The sequence below is a fragment of the Salvelinus sp. IW2-2015 genome, linkage group LG2 (genome assembly GCF_002910315.2).
Source record: "Salvelinus sp. IW2-2015 linkage group LG2, ASM291031v2, whole genome shotgun sequence".
Taxonomy (NCBI): domain Eukaryota; kingdom Metazoa; phylum Chordata; class Actinopteri; order Salmoniformes; family Salmonidae; genus Salvelinus; species Salvelinus sp. IW2-2015.
The window spans coordinates 21,399,581-21,421,991 of NC_036839.1; the positions used below are offsets into that span (position 1 = coordinate 21,399,581).

The following is a 22,411-nucleotide window of genomic DNA, read 5'->3' on the forward strand; positions in this document are numbered from 1 at the left end:
CCACGGGTGACGATTGGAACCCAAACAGGTGAACGGGGCAACGGCAGGTATCCCTTATCCCCAGGATGATCTGGTAGGGCCGGGAYCGCCACGGAGGAAGAAAGGAACAAGAGAAGAGGGAGAAGGCAATGGAGGGAGAGGGGGAAGGACATCAGATGGATAAAGACTTGCACGCTCTTGCTCTTTTTCGATGGAGCGTGGTGCCTTCCTCTTAACTTCACAGAGACAAGAGAGGGGCAAGAGATCAGACGTGGATAGAGAGAAAGAAAGAAAAGAGACAGAGGAGAGGAAAAGACAGAGAGGAAAACACCGTCTCCATAGCCGGACACCGATGCCAGCTATCAGAGCAGCAGATCAGGACCTGAGAGACTTAGAATGAACATAATACAAGTCTCTGATTTTGTCTGCTTTATCTGCGGAGGCTTTCTATGGGATGTTGTTGTTGAAGTACCTGATAGAGCACTAGTGCCCTTCTATGACTACAGAGAGAAACCAAAGGGTAATGCGTCTCAAATAAAAACATATCGGGCCGGTGGCTCAAGCCTATTCCTGGACAGACATTAGGCCGAGCACTTGTAATGGAGATTCTTCAATGAGCATGCTTTTTAGTCCAGGTGTAAAATAAATTTGGGAGTAATTGGTTGAACATTCACCACTGTGTACATAAGGGACACCAATGTAAAAACCTTACAGATCGCAAACACTACATTAACCCAATAGCCTCTCCAGCCAACATCTTAATTACCTCAAACTCTGGGGACAAACTTTGAGGCCCATTAGTTTCTACTGTGATTCAGTCAGAGGGAAAGCCGGTGAAGAACACAACCCAAAGCAATATAAGAGGCCCCAATGAGTCAGATAAATGACTAAGCAGGGACCGATGTGGTGTGCCCGTTTCTCTTGGAGAGAGAACCCATCTCCTCCTTATGCCTTCCTAAACCCAAGGCAATATGGCATAAACACAGGGGCTGCACTGCCACTGGCTGAGGTAAGGAGTTAGCCACGCACCAATCAGGCACACTGGAGCTAATGTCAACTTGAGGTTTTTGGGGCAGGGACCCCAAGCTATAAAAAGACAGAGTTGGTGTCTTCCCCCCTCAACTCTAGTTCCCTCTTTACCATCCATCCCTGCACACACACACACACACACACACACACACACACACACACACACACACACGAGGCTGCAGTGTGGAGTGTACCACAGACCATGCGGCGGGGTGTCGTGTGTCGGGGCTGCCCTGTAATCAGTGTAGGAGCGCAGCACAAACCCACACTAACCACTCCGCTCCATAAATACACACATCCCATCCACTCCCCCAGAAAACAAACCAGCCTGCTGCTGCTCTGATGCCCATCAACTCACTCACTAGGGCTGGATTTAGCCATTGGGGTTTTCTGAAAAGGGCTCCTCCAAGTGTTCTCGGAAATTATTGATAGCATTCACTAACATTGTCGTTTCCAGAACTACACCTTGGCTTCTGTATAAGTTAGATTCTCTGAAATAGGATCCAGCATGTTTAAATCTGGACGGTAACTTGTTGTGTTGGATTGTGCCTTGGCAATACAGATCCTATACTAATGATGTGGATGATGTGGCTTATTTTAGTGAGTATGTGATGGATGTTAGGGCCTCCATGAGCAATGTCCAGCAGAGAGGAGAGGATGGTCAGTGCCAGCGGCCAAACGCTGTGTAACTGCTGGGAAGGAGCTGGCCACTAGCAAACCACAGCTGGAACGGCCGCTGGGTCTGCTGTCACTGTCAGTAAAAAAACAACAACAAGAAAAACCCTCACACAAAAAAACAAACGCATATTGATCTACATTTTTACAGTTTAGTCATATAGCAGACGCTCATATACATAGCAACTTACAGTAATGAGTGCATAKATTAATACTTTTCCATACTGGTCCCCCATGGGAATCGAACCAACAACCCTGGTGTTGCAAGGGCCATGCTCTACCAACTAAGCCACACGGGAGCTTACTTCATGGTTATGTCCTCCCTAAAGCCACAGCCCCCTAACACAGCTAGGTACATTCTAGTAGCCTTCTAGTGTAGAGTGCAGAGGGCAGAGCAGTGGTGCTCATGGTAACAACATGCCCTCTAGGATTGTCTATGCCCACCAGTGTGGGAAAGAAGAGGAATAAAACCATGGACCCACCATCTCAAGCTCCCACTTGAGAGGCCACTGTAGGGATTCCCCAAAACCTCCAGTGTCGCCTCAAAATGTCTGACACTGAGGGGAGGAGAGGTGATGGGAGGAGATGGAACGTGAGAGAAATCCACTGTTGTAATACTGAGGCACCCCAGGTCTACCTGCTGCTATGATGAAACTGTGGCCCCTCAGGTCCCAGTCCCACAGCTAGAGAGGGTCATTCTGCTCTGTCGTCCTCAGAGAGGGGTTCCTACTCAGCCACGCTTTCAACTGTCCGACGTTTTACACCACCGCACCGCTGAGGGGACATTGACCAGTGTGTGTGTGTATGTGTGCATGCACAGGGGGCAAAGACAAGAGGCCTCTGCTTTGATGTGTCTCATTCAGGCAGATGAACACTTGTGTGTGAGGGAGAAAATTGTATGTGAGAGAGAGTGAGAGTGCTTGTGTGTGGGGGGAGGGTGGGGGATGCGCTGCCCATCTTTTGATGTGAACGCCCACCTCTTCCCCTAACACCCCTTTCCACCTACAGATTCCCACCCAACCCCAAAGCATCTCTCTTTTCTCAACCTCCTCTCCCTGGTTGTCCCTCTGGATACTCCAGTCCTCCTCCCTACAAAGCCCTCTCCTCTGAGGACCCTGTGAATCCACACAGGCTGAAAGACCGGGGTCAAGCAAACTTTGAGAAGAACCTGGGGGTACATTCAGCCCCTTATAGAATGGTAGAGGTGGTGTTAGGGGGGGTGGGGGGGGGTAATCAGGCTTCAAACGAACATCGGCAACAAAAAAACAACCATGTGTTTCCCCATGTGCAATTAGCTGAATAAATATTTCTCATTAAATTCTGTTTCAGTATGGGTTTGATGTGAACAATCACTTGCCCCATATGCATGTGGCACAATTCTTATGAAACAAAAGGACAAAGACAACACGCAGGTGGAGGGTCACTGGCCTTTCATGGTAGSGTCCTGACCTGCATGACTGGTTAGCAAAAGTAACTGCCCAGTGATTCCAGATATCTATGAAATATTACCTATAATTACTAACAATATGAAATAGTAGTTATAGTATTTCTTTAAAAAGTAGTATTTGTAGAAATAGTATTTCTTAAAAAAAAAWAATAATAATGTTAAAAATCTGCTTTTCTGTGTTGGAATGGTGTGGCTGTATAACGGTCATTAAAGATATTCATGCAAGTTGACCACTGATTGGCCAGCTCATTCTCCTCTAGACCGCTGATTGGCCAACTCATCTTCCTCAGGGAGATGACATCAAGGTCTATGAGGAAATAGCTATATATTTTTTAAATGGACACAAATATGAGTATAGGACGAGTCAACAACATTATTTAACAGAATATGAACTCTTAAAAGTGAGATGTTCACTGGACAGATACTTTAAACCTGCTTTGTACCAAAAATCTTATTTTATAGATTGGCAAATATAGATAGGGTTGGGGATGTAACGGATTACAAAAAGAACGGTAACTGTAATCCATTACGCTACCAGCAAAAATATTCCAATCAGATTACAGATACTTTTGAAAAACTAGATAATTAAATTCAGAAAGGATGTTTGCGGCAGAGGTTACTCTGGGTCTTCCATTCCTGTGGCAGTCCTCATGAAAGACAGTTTTATCATAGTGCTTGATGGTTTTTGCGACTACACTTGAAGAAACATTAAAAGTTCTTGAAATGTTCCGCATTGACTGACCTTCATGTCTTAAAGTAARGATGGACTGTTGTTTCTCTTTGCTTATTTCAGCTGTTCTTGCTGAATATGGACTTGGTCTTTTACCAAATAGGGCTATCCTCTGTATACCACCCCTACCTTGTCACAACACAACTGATTGGCTCAAACACATTAAGAAGGAAAGAAATTCCACAAATTAACAAGGCACCCCTGTTAATTGAAATGCATTCCAGGTGACTACCTCCTGAAGCTGGTTGAGAGAATGCAAAGAGTGTGCAAAGCTGTCATCAAGGCAAAGGGTGGCTACTTTGAAGAATTATAATATATTGTATTTGTTTAACACTTTTTCTGTTACTACATGATTCCATATGTGTTATTTCATAGTTTTGATGTCTTCGCTATTATTCTACAATATAGAAAATATAAAAAAATAAAGAAAAACTCTGGAATGAGTAGATGTGTCCAAACTTTTGACTGGTACTGTATATATCCATTGCTTCTTGAAGAATATAACTTATAAATGCCTCATGAGCTTAGTTCAACTGTCATACACCACAAGGAACCCAAAATATACGCTTGTTTTTCTCCAATGTTTGTAAACATTGTAGATGTAAACAAAAACTGTATAGCCTCATATCGAAATTATTGTTTTAACCATGTTATCAAGGATGGTCAGTCCTTGCATCCATTGCTCTGTCTATTATTCTGAGAGTCATTACATTTCTCCAGTCCCATCTCTCAGGTTTTTACCAAAACAGAGGCGGGGTGTACATTTTGTTATTGTTTCGTCTGTGGATTTGCCCTTTAAACAGCTGCATATTAGCAAGATATCAGTGTCACCAACAAAAAGGTAAACAAMAGGCCTATAGCAAATGCAGCATATGGCATTCATTTTTCACATGTAAATAGCACTTTTCAGGTGCGCTCAAAGCATGCCATTCCATAAGGGCAGCATTTATTTTTCAACTCGAATCAATGAGCCCAATCAGTCCTCCATGACAACAAAATCATAAACAGAGTAGGGCTGGATAATAAGTCCTTAGTTTTGGGGTTATGCTCAGGTAAAACAATTTAGCTAATCTATACTTCCAAGTCCTATTCTGGAAGATCAAGGGGTATAACATTTATTGGAATGACTGGAATTCTGATAGACTTTGGTTTTTAATGTAAAGATATAATTTAATTGTATTATTATATGTAGTAGAAAGCGATGGGTTAGAAGAAGACTACATAACCAACCCATAAAGTAAAATTMAACATCTATATATGACCAGCTATGTAAACTTTAACATTGATTTATCCTGCAATAGATGTCGTTCAATTGGTAACATACATTTTTGTCTTCTAAAAGTATGTAATCAGATTACGTTACTGAGTTTGGGTAATTTAAAAGTTACGTTACTGATTACAATTTTGGACAAGTAACTAGTAACGGATTACATAACATTTTTTTTTTTAAATACCCAAACCTGAATATAGTGCATTCACATAGTAGTATCCATCTGACCAGTGACAATCTTATAGATGCATTTAGGTCACAGTTCAATATTCATCAATAACTGATTTAAAAAAAATTGTGTTCAGCCAGGCCCAGAATTGTTTTGGGAATTTTGTTTCTGGTTCATGTGAATACAGATGTAAGATCTTAATTTGACCCTTTCTCACAGCAGGAACATATAATGTGAAAATGTAAATTATTGTGTGGATTATAATGAACGGATATTTTTATAGGGGTTGATATATTTTTAGTTAAGGTAAATCAAGTCTGATATTTTAATGTGGAACTTACAAACTTTAGAAGCATTTTTTTTTGCCTAGAATACACTACAAGTTTTCTGCAATAACAGGGTGATCAAATTAAGACCCTTCATCTGAAGCTTTGAGACGCAATGCCAAAACTCCTCATTGCAGGCCGCTGTTCTAACAAGGATATTTTGACTTCACTTTCGGGTCAAAAGAACAGCCGAAAAAGAAATGGTAAAGCACATGAGATTTGAGTCAGATTCTCCTCCCCAATCTGTCCTTAATGACATGTACTCTTAGATTCTCCACCCAGCACAGCCAGAAGACTGGCCACCCCTCAGAGACTGGCTCCTCTCTAGGTTTCTTCCTCGGTTCCTACCTTTCTAGGGAGTTTTTCCTCGCCACCGTGCTTCTACATCTGCATTGCTTGCTGTTTGGGGTTTTAGGCTGGGTTTCTATATAGCACTTTGTGACATCTGCTGAAGTAAAAGGGGCTTCATAAATACATTTGATGATTTGGCTAGCACAGGGAAGAGCAGGGCAAGACAGGGGGAATGAAGGCAAGAAGATTCAACTCAAGGATTGTTTTTGGTTGTTTTGTTGCATTTTTTTGCCTATTGTGCTCTGGCCTCTTTACAAATTCCTAGACCATTAAGTTGCTGAGGTCTGATGGGTAATTAGTAGACACCAGAGCCCAGTTGAAAAGAGGGTGCACATGCTCCCTCAACCTTCCCCCCAGAATCACACACACAGGCACAGGAGGAGGCGGGGCCAATCCACCATCCATCATCTATACTTTATGGGGGCTAACAAATTGGTGCCAGAGGGTGTCGGCCGGTGGGGAGGTGGGGGACAGAAGAGGCACAGGGTGCTCAATCACAGCCCCCAAATAGACAGAGGGGCGAAGGCTACAGTAATGGGGACCCCTGAACCCCCACGCCCCCCTCCTACACTCCCTGGCCATTGTGCTCTCTGTCAGACCCAACAATGGTAACTTCCCCTCTCTCCCACTCTCCTCTCTTTCTCCCACTCTCTCACTTTCCCTCTATTTGCCTGTTGTCCTCACCCCTCCTCATCGCGCATCCCCTAATCCCCCTAACAGAGCCGTGGAGGCCAGGGATATTTGTTTAGGGAAAAGCCATTAAACTGTAATACAACAGGCTGGCTCCTGACTCTCCATCCAAAGCTAAGTGACTGACAAGAACAAGCAGTCAAAAGGAAACTGGCACTCTACCAAGGAGCCAGGCAAGGGGATTGGGGAGGGCGGGAAGAGCTAGAGAGAGGAAAAAGCGAGCGAGAGCATGAGAGAGAGAGAGAGAGAGAGAGAGGGAGATAGAGGGGGGACAGAGGGAGAGAATGAGCCAGAGAGAAAGAGTAGAGTTCAGTGAACACAGTGACAGCATGAGAGACTGTGCGAGTCTGAATGAACGAGAAAGAGAGAAAGGAGAAATAGGGAGAGAAAGAGAGCGCATAATTAAAGGGTTTTGTGAACAGAGCATGGGACAAGCTGTATCCAGCTGTTATTCTCTGCTTGTGTCTCATTCAAACAGGTCTGCAGCCCGAGCAAAAAGAGCCCCTGTATCAAACAATTAGCTTCCGCATTGACGATAGCATCCCAGCCTCCCGGGCGCCTGTCTTTGATTATAAAAAATGATTTTTTCCCTCTGCTTTATGCCGGCCAATTATCGTCAGGTGCCCGCTCCCCTTGTTCAGTGGCCCTTTCAGACGGCATGCATTAATAGAGCGCTGGTTACAGAAGAGAAGGAGGAAACCACCTCATTCATCCCCTTTTAGTGAGCACAGATTTCACACCCAGGAAGACCAAACACAGAGCCGCCATGGCTCCATTTACTGAGCTGTCAGACAGAAGAGAGGGCTATCTGGTAGTGAGATATCAGTTATGGTCCAGAGGCTTAGGGAACGAAACAGATGTAATGGTGGCGACATCTCTAAGGGGAACTATGAACTGTAGCTACCTCTCTATAACTCCTACAAACATACAGGTCAGGTCATAAGCCTAGTAAATACAAAAACTGCTGCAGCCAGCCAGTGTGTGTGTGTGTGTGTGTGTGTGTGTGTGTGTGTGTGTGTGTGTGTGTGTGTGTGTGTGTGAAAGGTAGTTTTTGGGGAGGGGGGGTCTGTGACCCCCAGTGGTGTAACAGGTGACTGGTCTAAGCTCAAAGGACTGGTGGCTGTGGGTGAGAGCCCCAGACACCTTGATCCCCAGCCGTCTCCCAGCTGCCCTTATGAAGCCCTCCACAACAAAGCTGCTTTGCCAACAAAGGTAACGCCACCGCACAGGACTCTGGGTAATGCCATGTCGTCGTGCAGTGAAAAATAAAGAGAAACAAAATAGGGGCTCATAAAATAGGAACTCATAAAATTACAGACCCCAAAAAATCTGTTGATCTACCAAGTGTTCCATTGGAGGGATGCTGTTTGTCTGTCTGTTTGTGTTTGTTTTGTTGGAGGGAAAGCGGCAGTGACTGGGTGTATTGATACATCATGCAAAGTGTAATTAATAACTTCACCATGCTCAAAGGGATATTCAATGACTGTTTTTATTTTTACTCATCTACCAATAGGTGCCCTTCTTTGCGAGGCATTGGAAAACCTCCCTGGCCTTTGTGGTTGAATCTGTGTTTGAAATTCACTGCTCGACTGAGGGACCTTATAGACAATTGTATGTGTGGGGTACAGAGATGAGTTAGTCATAAAAAAACTATGTTAAACGCCATTATTGCACACAGATGGAGTCCATGGAACTTATTAAGCACATTTTTACTCCTGAACTTATTTAGGATTGCCATAACAAAGGGGGTTGAATACTTATTGACTCAAGACATTTAAACTTTTTAAAAATAATTTGTAAAATTTTTTGGAAAATCATAATTCCACTTCGACCTTAAGGGGTATTGTGTGTAGGCCAGTGACTAAATACCTCAATTTAATCKATTTTAAATTCAGACTATAATATAACACAATTTGGAAAAAGTAAAGGGGTGTGAATACTTTCTGAAGGCACTGTAGATAGGATTGAGAGATACAAAGCCTATATTGCACCATCTGACAGTCATTAGCTAGCTACCCTCACGGGAGTATGCATCCAGTTAACAAGTAGGCCTCTTGAACACACTCATTAGCAGACTGAGATTGTGTAATGCATCTGTTTGCAGAGCACTACTGAAGTATGCTGTCTCTTTCTGTAGTAATATCAATAGATTTTGAGTAATGACAGTGGTTACTCCTTGAGTCAATATAAAGCCACGGTTTTGATGGATTATGTTGTAAAAAATATTTCCATAAAGAGTAGAGATATGTAGATGAACCAGTGATGTAACAGATTATATTTTTGGAACTTTAGTGAAGAATGTGTCACTTTAGTGTCTGTGTAGAATTTTTTTTTACGGGGGTTTATATTTTACACGTGTGCATTAACATGCATGTGTGAATTAGATTTTTTAAATTTAACCTTTGTTAGGGAAATGTGCTTTTAGCGATCCCAACTCCCCCTGAGAGACCCTGGGAGTGTGGGGTCACGGCCAGGGTCAGCCATTATCAACGGCAAACCTGGAGCAATTAGGGGTAAGTGTCTTGCTCAGACTGACTGTGTGTGTGTGTCTGTGTGGTAACAGGAGGAGGTCTCTACCTGCACACCTGAAGCTCTGGGTGGTCAGGCCCTTCTCCACAGCCAGGCAGGTGAGGATACTGAGGAAGCTGGTGGTGACTGACTGTCTCTTGGCCCTCTGGGCATCCCTCTGCTTCCTCTCCCTGGAGGGCTTGGTCCTCAGCAGCACCCCCGTCCCCATSGACACTGCACCTGGCTGGGCCTGGATGGAGCCCTGACCCTCCTCCCCCTGGGGCCTCTGGGCCGCCACGGCCGTCAGCAGGGCCTCCATCCAGTCCTGGGCCTTGAGTTGGCTCTCAGCCCGCAGACGGAGCACCTCTCTGGGGAAGACTGCCTGGAAACGGGCGGCGCTGGCCCCCTCGACCTCGTCCCTCTGCACGACCAGGCAGGAGGCCAGCGGGTAGTGGAGGACAGGTTCGGACACGGGCCCCCGGCCCTCGGTTGGGAAGGCCTGCAGCGTGGAACGACTCAGCACGAAGGTGAAGGCCCTCCAGTTGTTGAGGTCAGTCTGCTGGTGGAGCAGACCCACCTTGAGGACATCAGCACAGTGCTTGGTGAACAGGGGCAGGGCCGTGGGCCGGGCTGGGGGGAGATGCGAGGTATGAGGGGTCAGGGCAGCCTCAGCAGGACCAATGGGGTCTGGTCTGGTGTCGAGACCTCCAGAGGAGATGGATGACGACGGAGATAAGACTGGAGGCGCCTCTGCCTGTTTGTGGGCGGGCCGGGCAGCCAATACTCTCTCCCAGATCTGCCTCCTCCAGTCTAGCGCCTCCCACTGGCAGGCGGCACGTAACTGCAGGCGGGTGGAGCTGTTGAAGATGAGGTCAGTGAGTGGTCTATTAAAACATGTTATGAGAGAAATAGCTTCAATTGCAACTCATGTTTATGTGATTGACCGTTGACTCAAACAATCTTTGATTTATTTTATTTATCCAGGAAGTTCCGTTGAGGTTAGAAGACCTATTTTAGGAAGGAGACCTGGCAAGAGGTCTCCTAAGAGTTGAGCACCGTTAATTTACCTGTTGAAGAAGAGGGCCTGGAGGACTCGTCCGTCCTGTGGTGGCTGGGGCTGGCTAACCCCCTGGCAGTGGGACAGGGAGTAGGCGGTGCAGAGCTGGCGGTTACCACTGCTGTCCAGGCTGTAGAGACGCAGCTCACAGGGGGTCAGCTCTAGGTGGCAGATGCTCCAACGACCCTTCTGACCCTCACGATGCTCCAGGGAACCCTGCTTCACCACACTGCCGCTGCTGCTGTCCTTATGGGCTGGAACAAACACAACATAAATTCAGCAACAGGATCATCTGCAGAAAACACAATTTGATATACAGCAAAACACCAGTGGTGGAAAAAGTACCCAATTGTCATACTTCAGTAAAAGCAAAGATACCTTAATAGAAAATGACTAAAGTAAAAGTGAAAATCACCCAGGAAAATACTACTTGAGTAAAAGTCTAAAAGTATTTGGTTTTAAATATACTTAAGTATCAAAAGTAAAAGTATAAATCATTTCAAATTCCTTATATTAAGCAAACCAGGTGGCACCATTTTACAGATAGCCAGGGGCACACTTCAAAACTTAGACATCTTTACAAACGAACAATTTGTGTTTATAGTGAGTCCGCCAGATCAGAGGCAGTAGGGATGACCAGGGATGTTCTCTTGATAAGTGTGTCAATTTTACATTTTTCCTGTCCTGCTAGGCATTCAAAATGTAACGACTACTTTTGGGTGTCAAGGAAAATGTATGGATTAAAAAGTACATTATTTTCTTTAAGAATGTAATGAAGTAAAGTAAAAGTTGTCAAAAATATAAATTGTAAAGTACAGATAGCCCAAAAAAACACTTAAGGAGTACTTGAAAGTACACTGCTAAAAAAAATAAAGGGAACACTTAAACAACACAATGTAACTCCAAGTCAATCACACTTCTGTGAAATCAAACTGTCCACTTAGGAAGCAACACTGATTGACAATAAATTCACTGCTGTGTGCAATGGAATGACAACACGAGGTGGAAATTATAGGCATAAGCAAGACACCCCCAATAAAGGAGTGGTTCTGCAGGTGGTGACCACAGACCACTTCTCAGTTCCTATGCTTCCTGGGATGATGTTGGTCACTTTTGAATGGTGACGGTGCTTTCACTCTAGTGGTAGCATGAGACGGAGTCTACAACCCACACAAGTGGCTCAGGTAGTGCAGCTCATCCAGGATGGCACATCAATGCGAGCTGTGGCAAGAAGGTTTGCTGTGTCTGTCAGCGTAGTGTCCAGAGCATGAGGCGCTACAAGGAGACAGGCCAGTACATCAGGAGACGTGGAGGAGGCCGTAGGAGGGCAACAACCCAGCAGCAGGACCGCTACCCTCCGCCTTTGTGCAAGGAGGAGCACTGCCAGAGCCCTGCAAAATGACCTCCAGCAGCCACAAATGTGCATGTGTCTGCTCAAACGGTCAGAAAACAGACTCCATGAGGGTGGTATGAAGGCCCGACGTCCACAGGTGGGGGTTGTGCTTACAGCCCAACACCCGTGCAGGCGTTTTGGCATTTGCCAGAGAACACCAAAGATTGGCAAATTCGCCACTGGCGCCCTGTGCTCTTCACAGATGAAGAAGCAGGTTCACACTGCGCACGTGACAGAGTCTGGAACCGCCGTGGAGAACGTTCTGCTGCCATAAACATCCTCCAGCATGACCGTGTGGCGGTGGGTCAGTCATGGTGTGGGGTGGCATTTCTTTGGGGGCCGCACAGCCCTCCATGTGCTCGCCAGAGGTAGCCTGACTGCCATTAGGTACCGAGATGGATCCTCAGACCCCTTGTGAGACCATATGCTGGTGCGGTTGGCCCTGGGTTCCTCATAATGCAAGGACAATGCTAGACCTCATGTGGCTGGAGTGTGTCAGCAGCTGCAAGGGAAGCATGCATGCTATGGACTGGCCCGCCCGTTCCCCAGACCTGAATCCAATTGAGCACATCTGGGACATCATGTCTCACTCCATCCACCAACGCCACGTTGCACCACAGACTGTCCAGGAGTTGGCGGATGCTTTAGTCCAGGTCTGGGAGGAGAACCCTCAGGAGACCATCCGCTACCTCATCAGGAGCATGCCCAGGCGTTGTAGGGAGGTCATACAGGCACGTGGAGGCCACACAGACTACTGAGCCTCACAACATTACATCAAAGTTGGATCAGCCTGTAGTGTGGTTTTCCACTTTAATTTTGAGTGTGACTACAAATCCAGACCTCCATGGGTTGATACATTTGATTTCCATTGATKATTTMTGTGTGATTTTGTTGTCAGCACATTCAACTATGTAAAGAAAAAAGTATTTAATAAGAATATTTCATTCATTCAGATCTAGGATGTGTTATTTTAGTGTTCCCTTTATTTTTTTGAGCAGTGTATTTTTACCCCACTGCTAAACACATAGGCTAGAACTACATTTATTAGGCCTTACTTGTTATATTGAACAATGTATAGCCTACTGGAAGAGGTTACATGTAGAAGCTAACTGCCTTAGAAAGATTCAGAGGGCAGACAAAAGAACAGTGACTATCTGATTGTAAATGGGTGCAGGCCCTTCCAATGGGCTATGCTGCCAGCCACACATGCTATTACCACTCATAGAATGTCTCTGCAGCAATTTCATCTTATTATCTGCTCATTGGATCAATAACACTGGTCTCCATTCAACAGTCAGCACTCAGCAGTGTGCTCTTGGCTAATATACCGCGTAGGACATTCATTCTCCCGTCATTAAGGACACATCTTCAAACCGCAGCCTAAAATTCTCAACTTATTAAACAACTCAAATGCGACACATTACTAAGTGCAGGGGCAAACTTCTAACTGCCTAGCCTATTCTGGGTCAGCTTGCTTAGCCAGCGTTTTCACTAAATGAATTAGGCTACCATGCAACTCCCACCATTTGAGGGCCACAAGTCTGATAGCACTTTTGACACGTTATTTATCGGAGCCAAACACAGATGCTCAGGTCTGAACGTGAGAGATTATATTTTGGTTTGTGATAGCAACTAGCAGAGTTAGCTTTGAAAGTCCTTCCTGTGAGGTCAGCAGGAAGAAACAGCATTGTTACCCAGAACGCTGTGCAAACACAGAGAACCAGGAGAAACTCACTTATCTGGGGCACACCCTCTCTCTGCCCTTCCTCCCTCCATCCGTTTCTTTTACACACTCCTTTCTTTATCTCTTTTCCTTTCCATTCCTCCTTTTTGCATCTCATCTCTCAGCTTCCTGTTCAGTGGTCATGGTGGATTTTGACTTGTGCTGTGGCTGCACGTAGGGTGTAGAAGGGCAGACGTGTCTCCACCTACCAGTGGCCCAGGAGCATTGCTGAAGCCAAATAGCATTGCACGTAAATAGAAATGTCTGAGACATATAGGAGCCACTTTCCTTATCTGTAGTGCTCCAGCATACACTAGTTGTCATTGGAGCACAACTCGCAGCCTTGACGTATACTTGTTTTTATCCTTATCAGAAATGATGTTATACCAGGGTTAACAGGTGGGTGTAATCCTTGACCAATCAATGATAATAACTGATAATCAACTGACCAAAAAATAAGTTCAGAGTTCAGTTCAATGTATCTTGTACTATACTGTTATGTAGCCTACCTGCTGTTTCACTCCCCTTTAAAACCCAATAGGCTCTGACCCAACCTACTCCCTGTTCTCCTCTGTCAATCGAGGGTGGCAAAAGGCGGCTGTGGGTCTGTAGGCTAATATGTCTACGTTTGTCAGACGGAGAGAGCAGATGCCAGAAGCCCGGGACAGACGACCAGACGGCCGGGCCAGTTGGCCGCTGTGCTTTGTCCTTCGGGAGCCCCTCAGGCAAAGGTTGGGGGTGCTAGGGGGCTCGCCTGTCCCCCTGGGCTTCAAAGGKTCCTGTGAGCACGTGGGTGCGGTGTAGGTCACTGTTCATTTCACGCTACAAAGGAGGCGAGGCGCACGGACATGACTCAATTAGTAGAGTCTCAGTCGGCGCTTTGCTTTGCTGGGCCTGGTCAACCAGCAGCATCCTAGCCCTACACGGCCCTACACTTCCACTGGATTGAACTGGCTGTCCTGGCCTGGCCCTGCATGGCCGTTAGTGCCACCTGATGCGATAGCATTGCTGAAACGTCACAGGGACTTAACATTAACGTGATGTGAATGGTCTGGCCCAGAGGCAGGTGAGGAGAGGACATCTTGTTATGAACTCATTGTTGGTGTCTGAGCCATCAGTTCATATTATACTCAACTCAAAACTGTGTGGTTTAGCTGTACCTTGTCCCTTAGTGATAGTATAATAGATTCACTAGATGAACTCGGCTAGCCTAATAAGATGGGAAAATACTTCTAGAAACGAGGCTAAATGTGGTTCAAATGGGCAATGGTCCCTTTCCTTCCTTCTTTCTTTCTTGACTACTGAGGTAAACGAAGGTGGTGGTTGGGTGTCCCATCCATCTTACTGCACAAAAACACTGACAGACAAGGTGTCACTTTGAGTCTTGCACTTGCATGCTAAAATACTCCTTAGGGACCAATAAATATGTAAATGCAGCCAGGAGCCTGATTGAGATTCAGCCTCCGCTCGACAGTCGCCACGCTCGGTGGAGTGTGGAGCAGAATTAAGAGGTGAGACACACACACACACTGTTCAATTACTACACCACCGCTTGTGTGCCGTGACATCATGCTCCGGTAACACTGTGAGACATGAACAAGCTAACGTTACGCCACGCAGCCTTGGGCCCCAACAGCCTGAAATCAAAACTGACATTCTGTAAAACCACCAACACGTAGCTAACGCTTGCCTCAGTCCTGCAGATAAAACGCTGAAATAGGATATCAGTCCATCCAGAGCTGTAATCACACTAAAGCAGCTGCCTTAAGGCTTACATGGGGACGTGACAATAAACACTGTACATGGGCTAGGGTGTAATTTGGGGGGGGAGGGTTGTACCAGGAATAGGGAGTACCGGTTAGGCTGCCAAAGTCCAGACAGAATTGCTAGAGCAGTCACTCTTACTGTAATGACTGACTGCCACACCCAGACAGACCAAGGACAGCCAATCACAACAGAACAAGTGCCATTTTATAACTTTGGCCTTTAGAGACGAGATGTTTTACCAATGGACCCCCTGGTGAATCCTGGACACCATAACCAGGACAGACAGACTCAAAGAGAACAGAAAGGAATAATGTGTTTCCAGTAAGGAAAACATCCCAAACATACATATATATTATTAGTGTTCTATTTAATTCGCTGGTTCCTAGTTAAAACGAACAAAAATATAAAACGCAACATGCATACATTTTGAAGATTTTACTGAGTTACAGATCATATAAGGAAATCAGTCAATTGAAATAAATTCAGTAGGCCCTAATCTATGGACTTAACAATACAGATATGCATCTGTTGGTCACATCATAGATACCTTTAAAAAAAAGTAGGGGCATGGAACAGAAAACCAGTCAGTATCTTGTGTAACCATCATTTGCCTCATGCAGCTCGACACATCTCCTTCACATAGAGCTGATCAGGCTGTTGATTGTGGCCTGTGGAATGTTGTCCCACTTCTCTTCAATGGCTGTGCAAAGTTGCTGGTTATTGGTGGGAACTGAAACACGCTGTTGTACACGTCAATCCAGAGCATCCCAAACATGCTCAATGGGTGACATGTCTGGTGAGTATGCAGGCCATGGAAGAACTGGGATATTTTCAGCTTCCAGGAATTGTGTGCAGATCCTTGCAACATGGGACTGTGCATTATCATGCTTAAACATGAGGTGATGGTGGCGGATGAATGGCAAGACAATGGGCCTCAGGATCTTGTCACGGTATCTCTGTGCATTCAAATTGCCGTTGATAAAATGCTATTTTTTCCCATTGTCCGTAGCTTATGCTTGCCCATACCATAACCCCACCACCACCACCATGGGGCACTATGTTCACAACGTTGACATCAGCAAACCGCTCGCCCACACGAAGCCATCCACACTGTCTGCCATCTGCCCTGTACAGTTGAAACCTGGGATTCATCCATGAAGAGCACACTTCTCCAGCGTGCCAGTCAGTGGAGGCTCCTCAGAGGAGGAAGGGGAGGACCATCCTCCTCAGTGAAATTTCATAAAAATAAAAATTGTGAAACACTAAAAAAGTTTTCCTTTTTAGATACAACTATACAAAATATATATGTCACCAAATAATTGATTAAAACACACTGTTTTTAATGGTCTATAGTAACTTCAACTGCACTCTCTGGGGTAGCACCATGGTGTAGCCGGAGAACAGCTAGCTTCTGTCTTCCTCTGGATACATTGACTTCAATACAAAACCTAAGAGGCTCAAAGGCCTTACCCCCTTCCATAGACATACATGGTAATTATGACCACTTCTGGAGGACAACCTCAAACCAATTAAAACCTTTGCAGTATGAACTGACATGTTGTCCATCCAATCATAGGATTAGGACCAGAGAACGAACCTGGTGTTTTGTATTGGGGTTGTGCCGCAAAGCATTATGGTGGGTTCTATGTATTGAGAAGCTTGGTGGATGCCAACCGCTGTTAAACCTCATCAAAGAAGATGAAGAGAAGCTTGGTGACATTATTGGATAGATGAAAAGTGATAGTTGAACTTTTTGGTTATTATTCCATTCAAATTAGTTTCTTCAAATTACAGGAGATGGGGGTGAGATTATACATTGTTTTCTTGGTTTTAGAACTTTATTTTTGTGTCCAGTTTACAAGGCAAATTTAAATAAATTGTACTAACTTCAGTAGCAAGTAGCCGTAGCTAGCTAGCTATCTACCAGCTCCAGTGTGCCGTTTTTGCCGCCAACTATGGAACGCCGTTTGGGTGTTTGCTATGGATATTGCTGGCCTTGCCTGCTTTTTGGAAAGTCTGTGCCTTGGGCGAAAGAGGGTACAAAGACCTGAAGAACATTAATCGTTCAGCTAAACGGCAAAACAAAAGCAAGGTGCATATAAATGGCCACATCAGATTCAAGCTTCTGGGGAAAAGCTGCATCGATCATGACAAAGGTCTGCGTATTCAAACTGCGCAACACAACGATAAAGTAAGAAGGAACAGGAATGTTCTCAAGCGGTTTATCAACACCACTGGGTTTTCAAGAATTGGCTTTTAAAAGGACACGACGAGAGGGAAAGTTCCGCTAACAAGTGCAACTACAATGAACTTGCAGTGGTAATTGCACGTTACGATGCTTTACTTGCTGAACACATGGAACGTTCTGTCTTTTCTAGGATGTCAAATCAGTTCAGAATGATTTGATAGCTTCCATCGCATCATCCATTAAAAGTTAGATTAAAGAAAGAGGTGGACGCTGCGTATTTTTCCGCACGCGCTCAAGTACATTTTCCACTTTCTTCCGGTATTTATTTAGAAATATAACTCAATCAATCCGGACAGACCCAAGCAAAAACGTATTACACAAATGTTTTATGGGTTGAAAACGAGACTATTTCTTCAGTCTGATCAACAGTAGGCTACTAATAAGAGCAGCTGCATACAGSCTACGTGCGCTGTCCATTTGGTCAGGGTAACTAAGGAGAAATGTGAATGTGATCCAATTTGGTTTATATTCAAAATGTGGCTGGCTAGGCTGCCTATTCGTTTTCAATCCCAAATTGTTAACTGGAATTAATCAATCAACATAATAGTGATGACAGATGTGAGTCAATTTTTTTTTACTAGGCCTACAGTTACATAGAACTGCAAGCAAGCTCAGCCCTGTGAGTGCTATTGTCTATCAGTTGTTGTCACTGTCTGGGTAGAGTTTGCTCATCTAGTCTAACTATAATTCATATGACCAAGTATAATGTTGCTGCAGTTGGACAGGGTTTTCACCTCCCCCCCCTCCCCCAGGGGCCAGGAGTTTTTAAAAACCATGTGACCTGATTGGGAAAAACTGGTCCCATCATAGCTCTTACATTTTTACAACGGATTAATCACTGTCACACCTTATAGGGTCTCAAGTTTTCCTGGTTAGGTTAACAGATAAGGAAAAACTCTGGGCCCCAGGGGGTAAYAATTGCCCCGCCACTCTGGGACCTATGGAGCCACCAGTCTGCTTGCAGTTGTCAGTTATGTGGATGACCAGGGTATTATTCAGGAATGTTTCTTGGGCAACTTTGATGTGTCAAGTGGGTGAGATGCGCACTCTGTGTTTAACTTAATGGAGAAACTTGCTGTTCAAACCTATGGTGCAGCTGTAATGGAATGTACAGTTGAAGTCGGAAGTTTACATACACTTAAGTTGGAGTCATTAAAACTCGTTTTTCAACCACTCCACAAATTTCTTGTGAACAAACTATAGTTTTGGCAAGTCGGTTAGGACATCTACTTTGTGCATGATGCAAATAATTTTTCCAACAAATGTTTACAGACAGATTATTTCACTGTATAGCCATTCCAGTGGGTCAGAAATGACTGTGCCTTTAAACAGCTTGGAAATTCCATAAAATTATGTCATGGCTTTAGAAGCTTCTGATTGACTCAAATTATGTCAATTAGCCTATTGGAGGTGTACCCATGGATGTATTTCAAGGCCTACCTTCAAACTGACATCATGGGAAAATCAAAAGAAATCAGCCAAGACCTCAGAAAAAAAATTGTAGACCTCCACAAGTCTGGTTCATCCTTGGGAGCAATTTCCAAATGCCTGAAGGTACCACGTTCATCTGTACAAACAATAGTACACCGGTATAAACACCATGCGACCACGGAGCCGTCATACTGCTCAGGAAGAGACTTGTTCGTCTCCTAGAGATGAACGTACTTTGTGTGCGAAAAGTGCAAATCAATCCCAGAACAAAGTCCTATATTGACATAACCTGAAAGACCGCTCAGCAAGGAAGAAGCCACTGCTCCAAAACCGCCATAAAAAAGCCAGACTACAGTTTGCAACTGCACATGGGGACATAGATCGTACTTTTTGGAGAAATGTCCTCTGGTCTGATGAAACAAAAATAGAACTGTTTGGCCATAATGACATCGTTATGTTTGGAGGAAAAAGGGGGATGCTTACAAGCCAAAGAACACCATCCCAACCGTGAAGCACGGGGGTGGCAGCATCATGTTGTGGGGGTGCTTTGCTGCAGGAGTGACTGGTGCACTTCACAAAATAGATGGCTTCATGAGGAAGAAAAATTATGTGGATATATTGAAGCAACATCTCAAGACATCAGTCAGGAAGTTAAAGCTTGGTCGCAAATGGGTCTTCCAAATGGACAATGACTCCAAGCATACTTCCAAAGTTGTGGCAAAATGGCTTAAGGACAACAAAGTCAAGGTATTGGAGTGGCCATCACAAAGCCCTGACCTCAATCCTATAGAAAATGTGTGCGAGCAAGGAGGCCTAAACCTGACTCAGTTACACCAGCTTAGTCAGGAGGAATGGCCAAAATTCACCCAACTTATTGAGGGAAGCTTGTGGAAGGCTACCTGAAACGTTTTACCCAAGTTAAACAATTTAAAGGCAGTACTACCAAATACTAATTGAGTTTGTAAACTTCTGACCCACTGGGAATGTGATGAAAGAAATAAAAGCTGAAATAAATCATTCTCTCTACTATTATTCTGACATTTCACATTCTTAAAATAAAGTGGTGATCCTAACTGACCTAAGACAGGGAATTTTTACTAGGGTTAAATGTCAGGAATTGTGAAAAACTGAGTTTAAATGTATTTGGCTAAGGTGTATGTAAACTTCCGACTTCAACTGTATCTGCTATTTGTATTTCCAACTAAGTCCTCTCCTGTTCCCTGATTAAGAGGTGATGACCACTCCACACTACTACCATTGTCAACTCTGTCCTGACATGAACTGAAGCCACGTCTCATGTGCCCGCTCATCAACTGGCACATTGAACGTTTCCTCTCCAATCACTGAGTAACCCTATCAATTCTCTCATTACTGTATATAGTCAATCACATACACAATTACATTATTACACATTGATTTTACTTGCTTGGACAAACTCTTTCTTAACTCTTTAGTCTAACTGTGTGGTGTGTTTTGTTATTGTTTGTCTTCCCAGTCAACCCCTGAAGTTAAGCCTCTGTGTTACCTCAACTCCTACCTCATACCCTCATTCAATCACTGCTGTGATCCCTTCCCAACACTAATTAGCCCTCTCATTCCCATTCCCAATAATAAAGACATTTATAGTACAATATTAAATGGTTTAGGTTAAAATAATTACTTTGATGATTTTTGAAACACACTTTGACGTCTCTGTGCGTCCCGTGCCTGTACCGTAGGTCTCCCATCCTCCTCAATTTTTCAAGTCACCAGCCTCCACTGGTGCCAGTGGCTATCGAAGGTGAGCATTTGCCCTCTGAAGTCGGTTACGACCGTCTGCGGTTGAGGCCAGTTGGACGTACTGCCAAATTCTCTAAAATGATGTTGGAGTCGGCTTATGGTAGAGAAATTAATGTTCCATTCTCTGTCAACAGCTCTGGTGGACATTCCTGCAGTCAGCATGCCAATTGCACTCTCCCTCAAAACTTGAGGCATCTGTAGCGTTGTGTGACAAAACTGCACATTTTAGAGTGGCCTTTTATTGTCCCCAGCACAATGTGCATCTGTGTAATGATCATGCTGTTTAATCAGCTTCTTGATATGCCACACTTGTCAGGTGGATGGATTATCTTTGCAAAGGAAAAATGCTCACTAACAGAGAAGTAAACAAATTGGTGCACAACATTTTAGAGAAATAAGCTTTTTGTGCATATGGACATTTTCTGGATTTTTTTTAATTTCAGCTCATGAAACATGMGACCGACACGTTGCATTTATATTTTTGTTCCGTGTTGATGAAAAGCCAACAGAACTGAGAGATTCAATAGATGAGGTTAACCAATTGAAAGACCAATTAACAGCTAATAAAGCTAGGCTATACATTAAAATCCCAGAAGTACATGTCTGGTCTAATGTCTTAAACAAAAATATAAAACCTTAACGAGTAGATTGGTAAATTAAGTAAAATCCCTACAGCACTATAACACTGACAGCTGAAGGTCGCTGTGAAGCCCACTCTCTCACTGGCTAGCTTCTGGCCATGCTGAAATCAACAGATCCATCAGCATTAGTGTGTGAGTGTTGCTGCTGAGGAAATCAGTAAATATCACCCCACAGGGACTCTGCAGGAGTACGTGGGCTGGGGTCTTTATGAGGGAACGTTTACCGCTGGCAGTGGGAAAGGGAGGAAGCATTCTTGCATGCCAGTGGCACCAAAGCCTCCTTTCCCTGTTGCATCTAATGTGACAACAACTGCAGTGGATCCCCATTTTATTCACATTATTCAAGATGGTGGGGATTTCATGGTTTTCTCTTATCAATTAAACAGTTCTGCTTAGGTTTGTTCTAAGAAGAGACAGCCTGGGCCTCCCGAGTGGTGCAGTGGTCTAAGGCACTGCATCACAGTGCTAGCTGTGTCACTAGAGATCCTGGTTTGAGTCCAGACTCTGTCGCAGCCGGCCGCGACCGGGAGACCCATGGGGTGGCACACAATTGCCCTATCGTCGTCCGGGTTAGGCCGGCAGGGATATTCTTGTCCCGTTGCGTACTAGCGACTCCTGTGGCGGGCCGGGTGTAATGCACGCTGACACTCACCAGGTGTACGGTGTTTCCTCCACACATTGGTGCGGCTGGCTTCCGGGTTAAGCGGGCATTGTGTCAAGAAACAGTGCGGCTTGGTTGGGTTGTGTTTCGGAGGACGCATGGCTCTCGACCTTCGCATCTCCTGAGTACGTACGGGAGTTGCAGCGATGGGACAAGATTATAATTGGATACCACGAAATTGGGGAGAAAAAGGGGGTAAAAGTGCACCTAGGGGCCTACCTACACAGTACACACATAATCAAATGTCATGGAAATATGTTGTACAGGACAAGAGAGAATACAATTAGGCCTACATAAAAGCATTGCCAACTATAATGACTGGCAAACAGCAGTATCTGTTCGGATGCTAAGTGCTGTTGAATGCAGCCCATGATTTTACTATCCTCTTGTGAAGCCTAACTATCCATCCCTCTTCCCTGCCTAGAGCCAACTAATGTCTTTTCAGTCGTATGCTAATCCCTCCTAATATGAGGGATAATTGGGCCTCTCTCTTTCTCCTCATTTGAGTACATTTGGTGACAGAATTACATATTATGG

General features: G+C 44.7%; 1 protein-coding gene across 1 annotated transcript in view; it reads right to left on the reverse strand.

The window, feature by feature from the left end:
* plekhm3 (pleckstrin homology domain containing, family M, member 3) overlaps nucleotides 1-22,411 on the reverse strand; it is a 48,734-nt gene that overhangs the window by 20,624 nt on the left and 5,699 nt on the right. The window contains exons 3-4 of the mRNA XM_024005847.2: nucleotides 10,242-10,485; nucleotides 9,244-10,031 (exon numbers count right to left, since the gene is read on the reverse strand). Coding sequence (XP_023861615.1) covers nucleotides 9,244-10,031; nucleotides 10,242-10,485 — 1,032 coding nt within the window. The remainder of the gene's footprint in view (nucleotides 1-9,243; nucleotides 10,032-10,241; nucleotides 10,486-22,411) is intronic.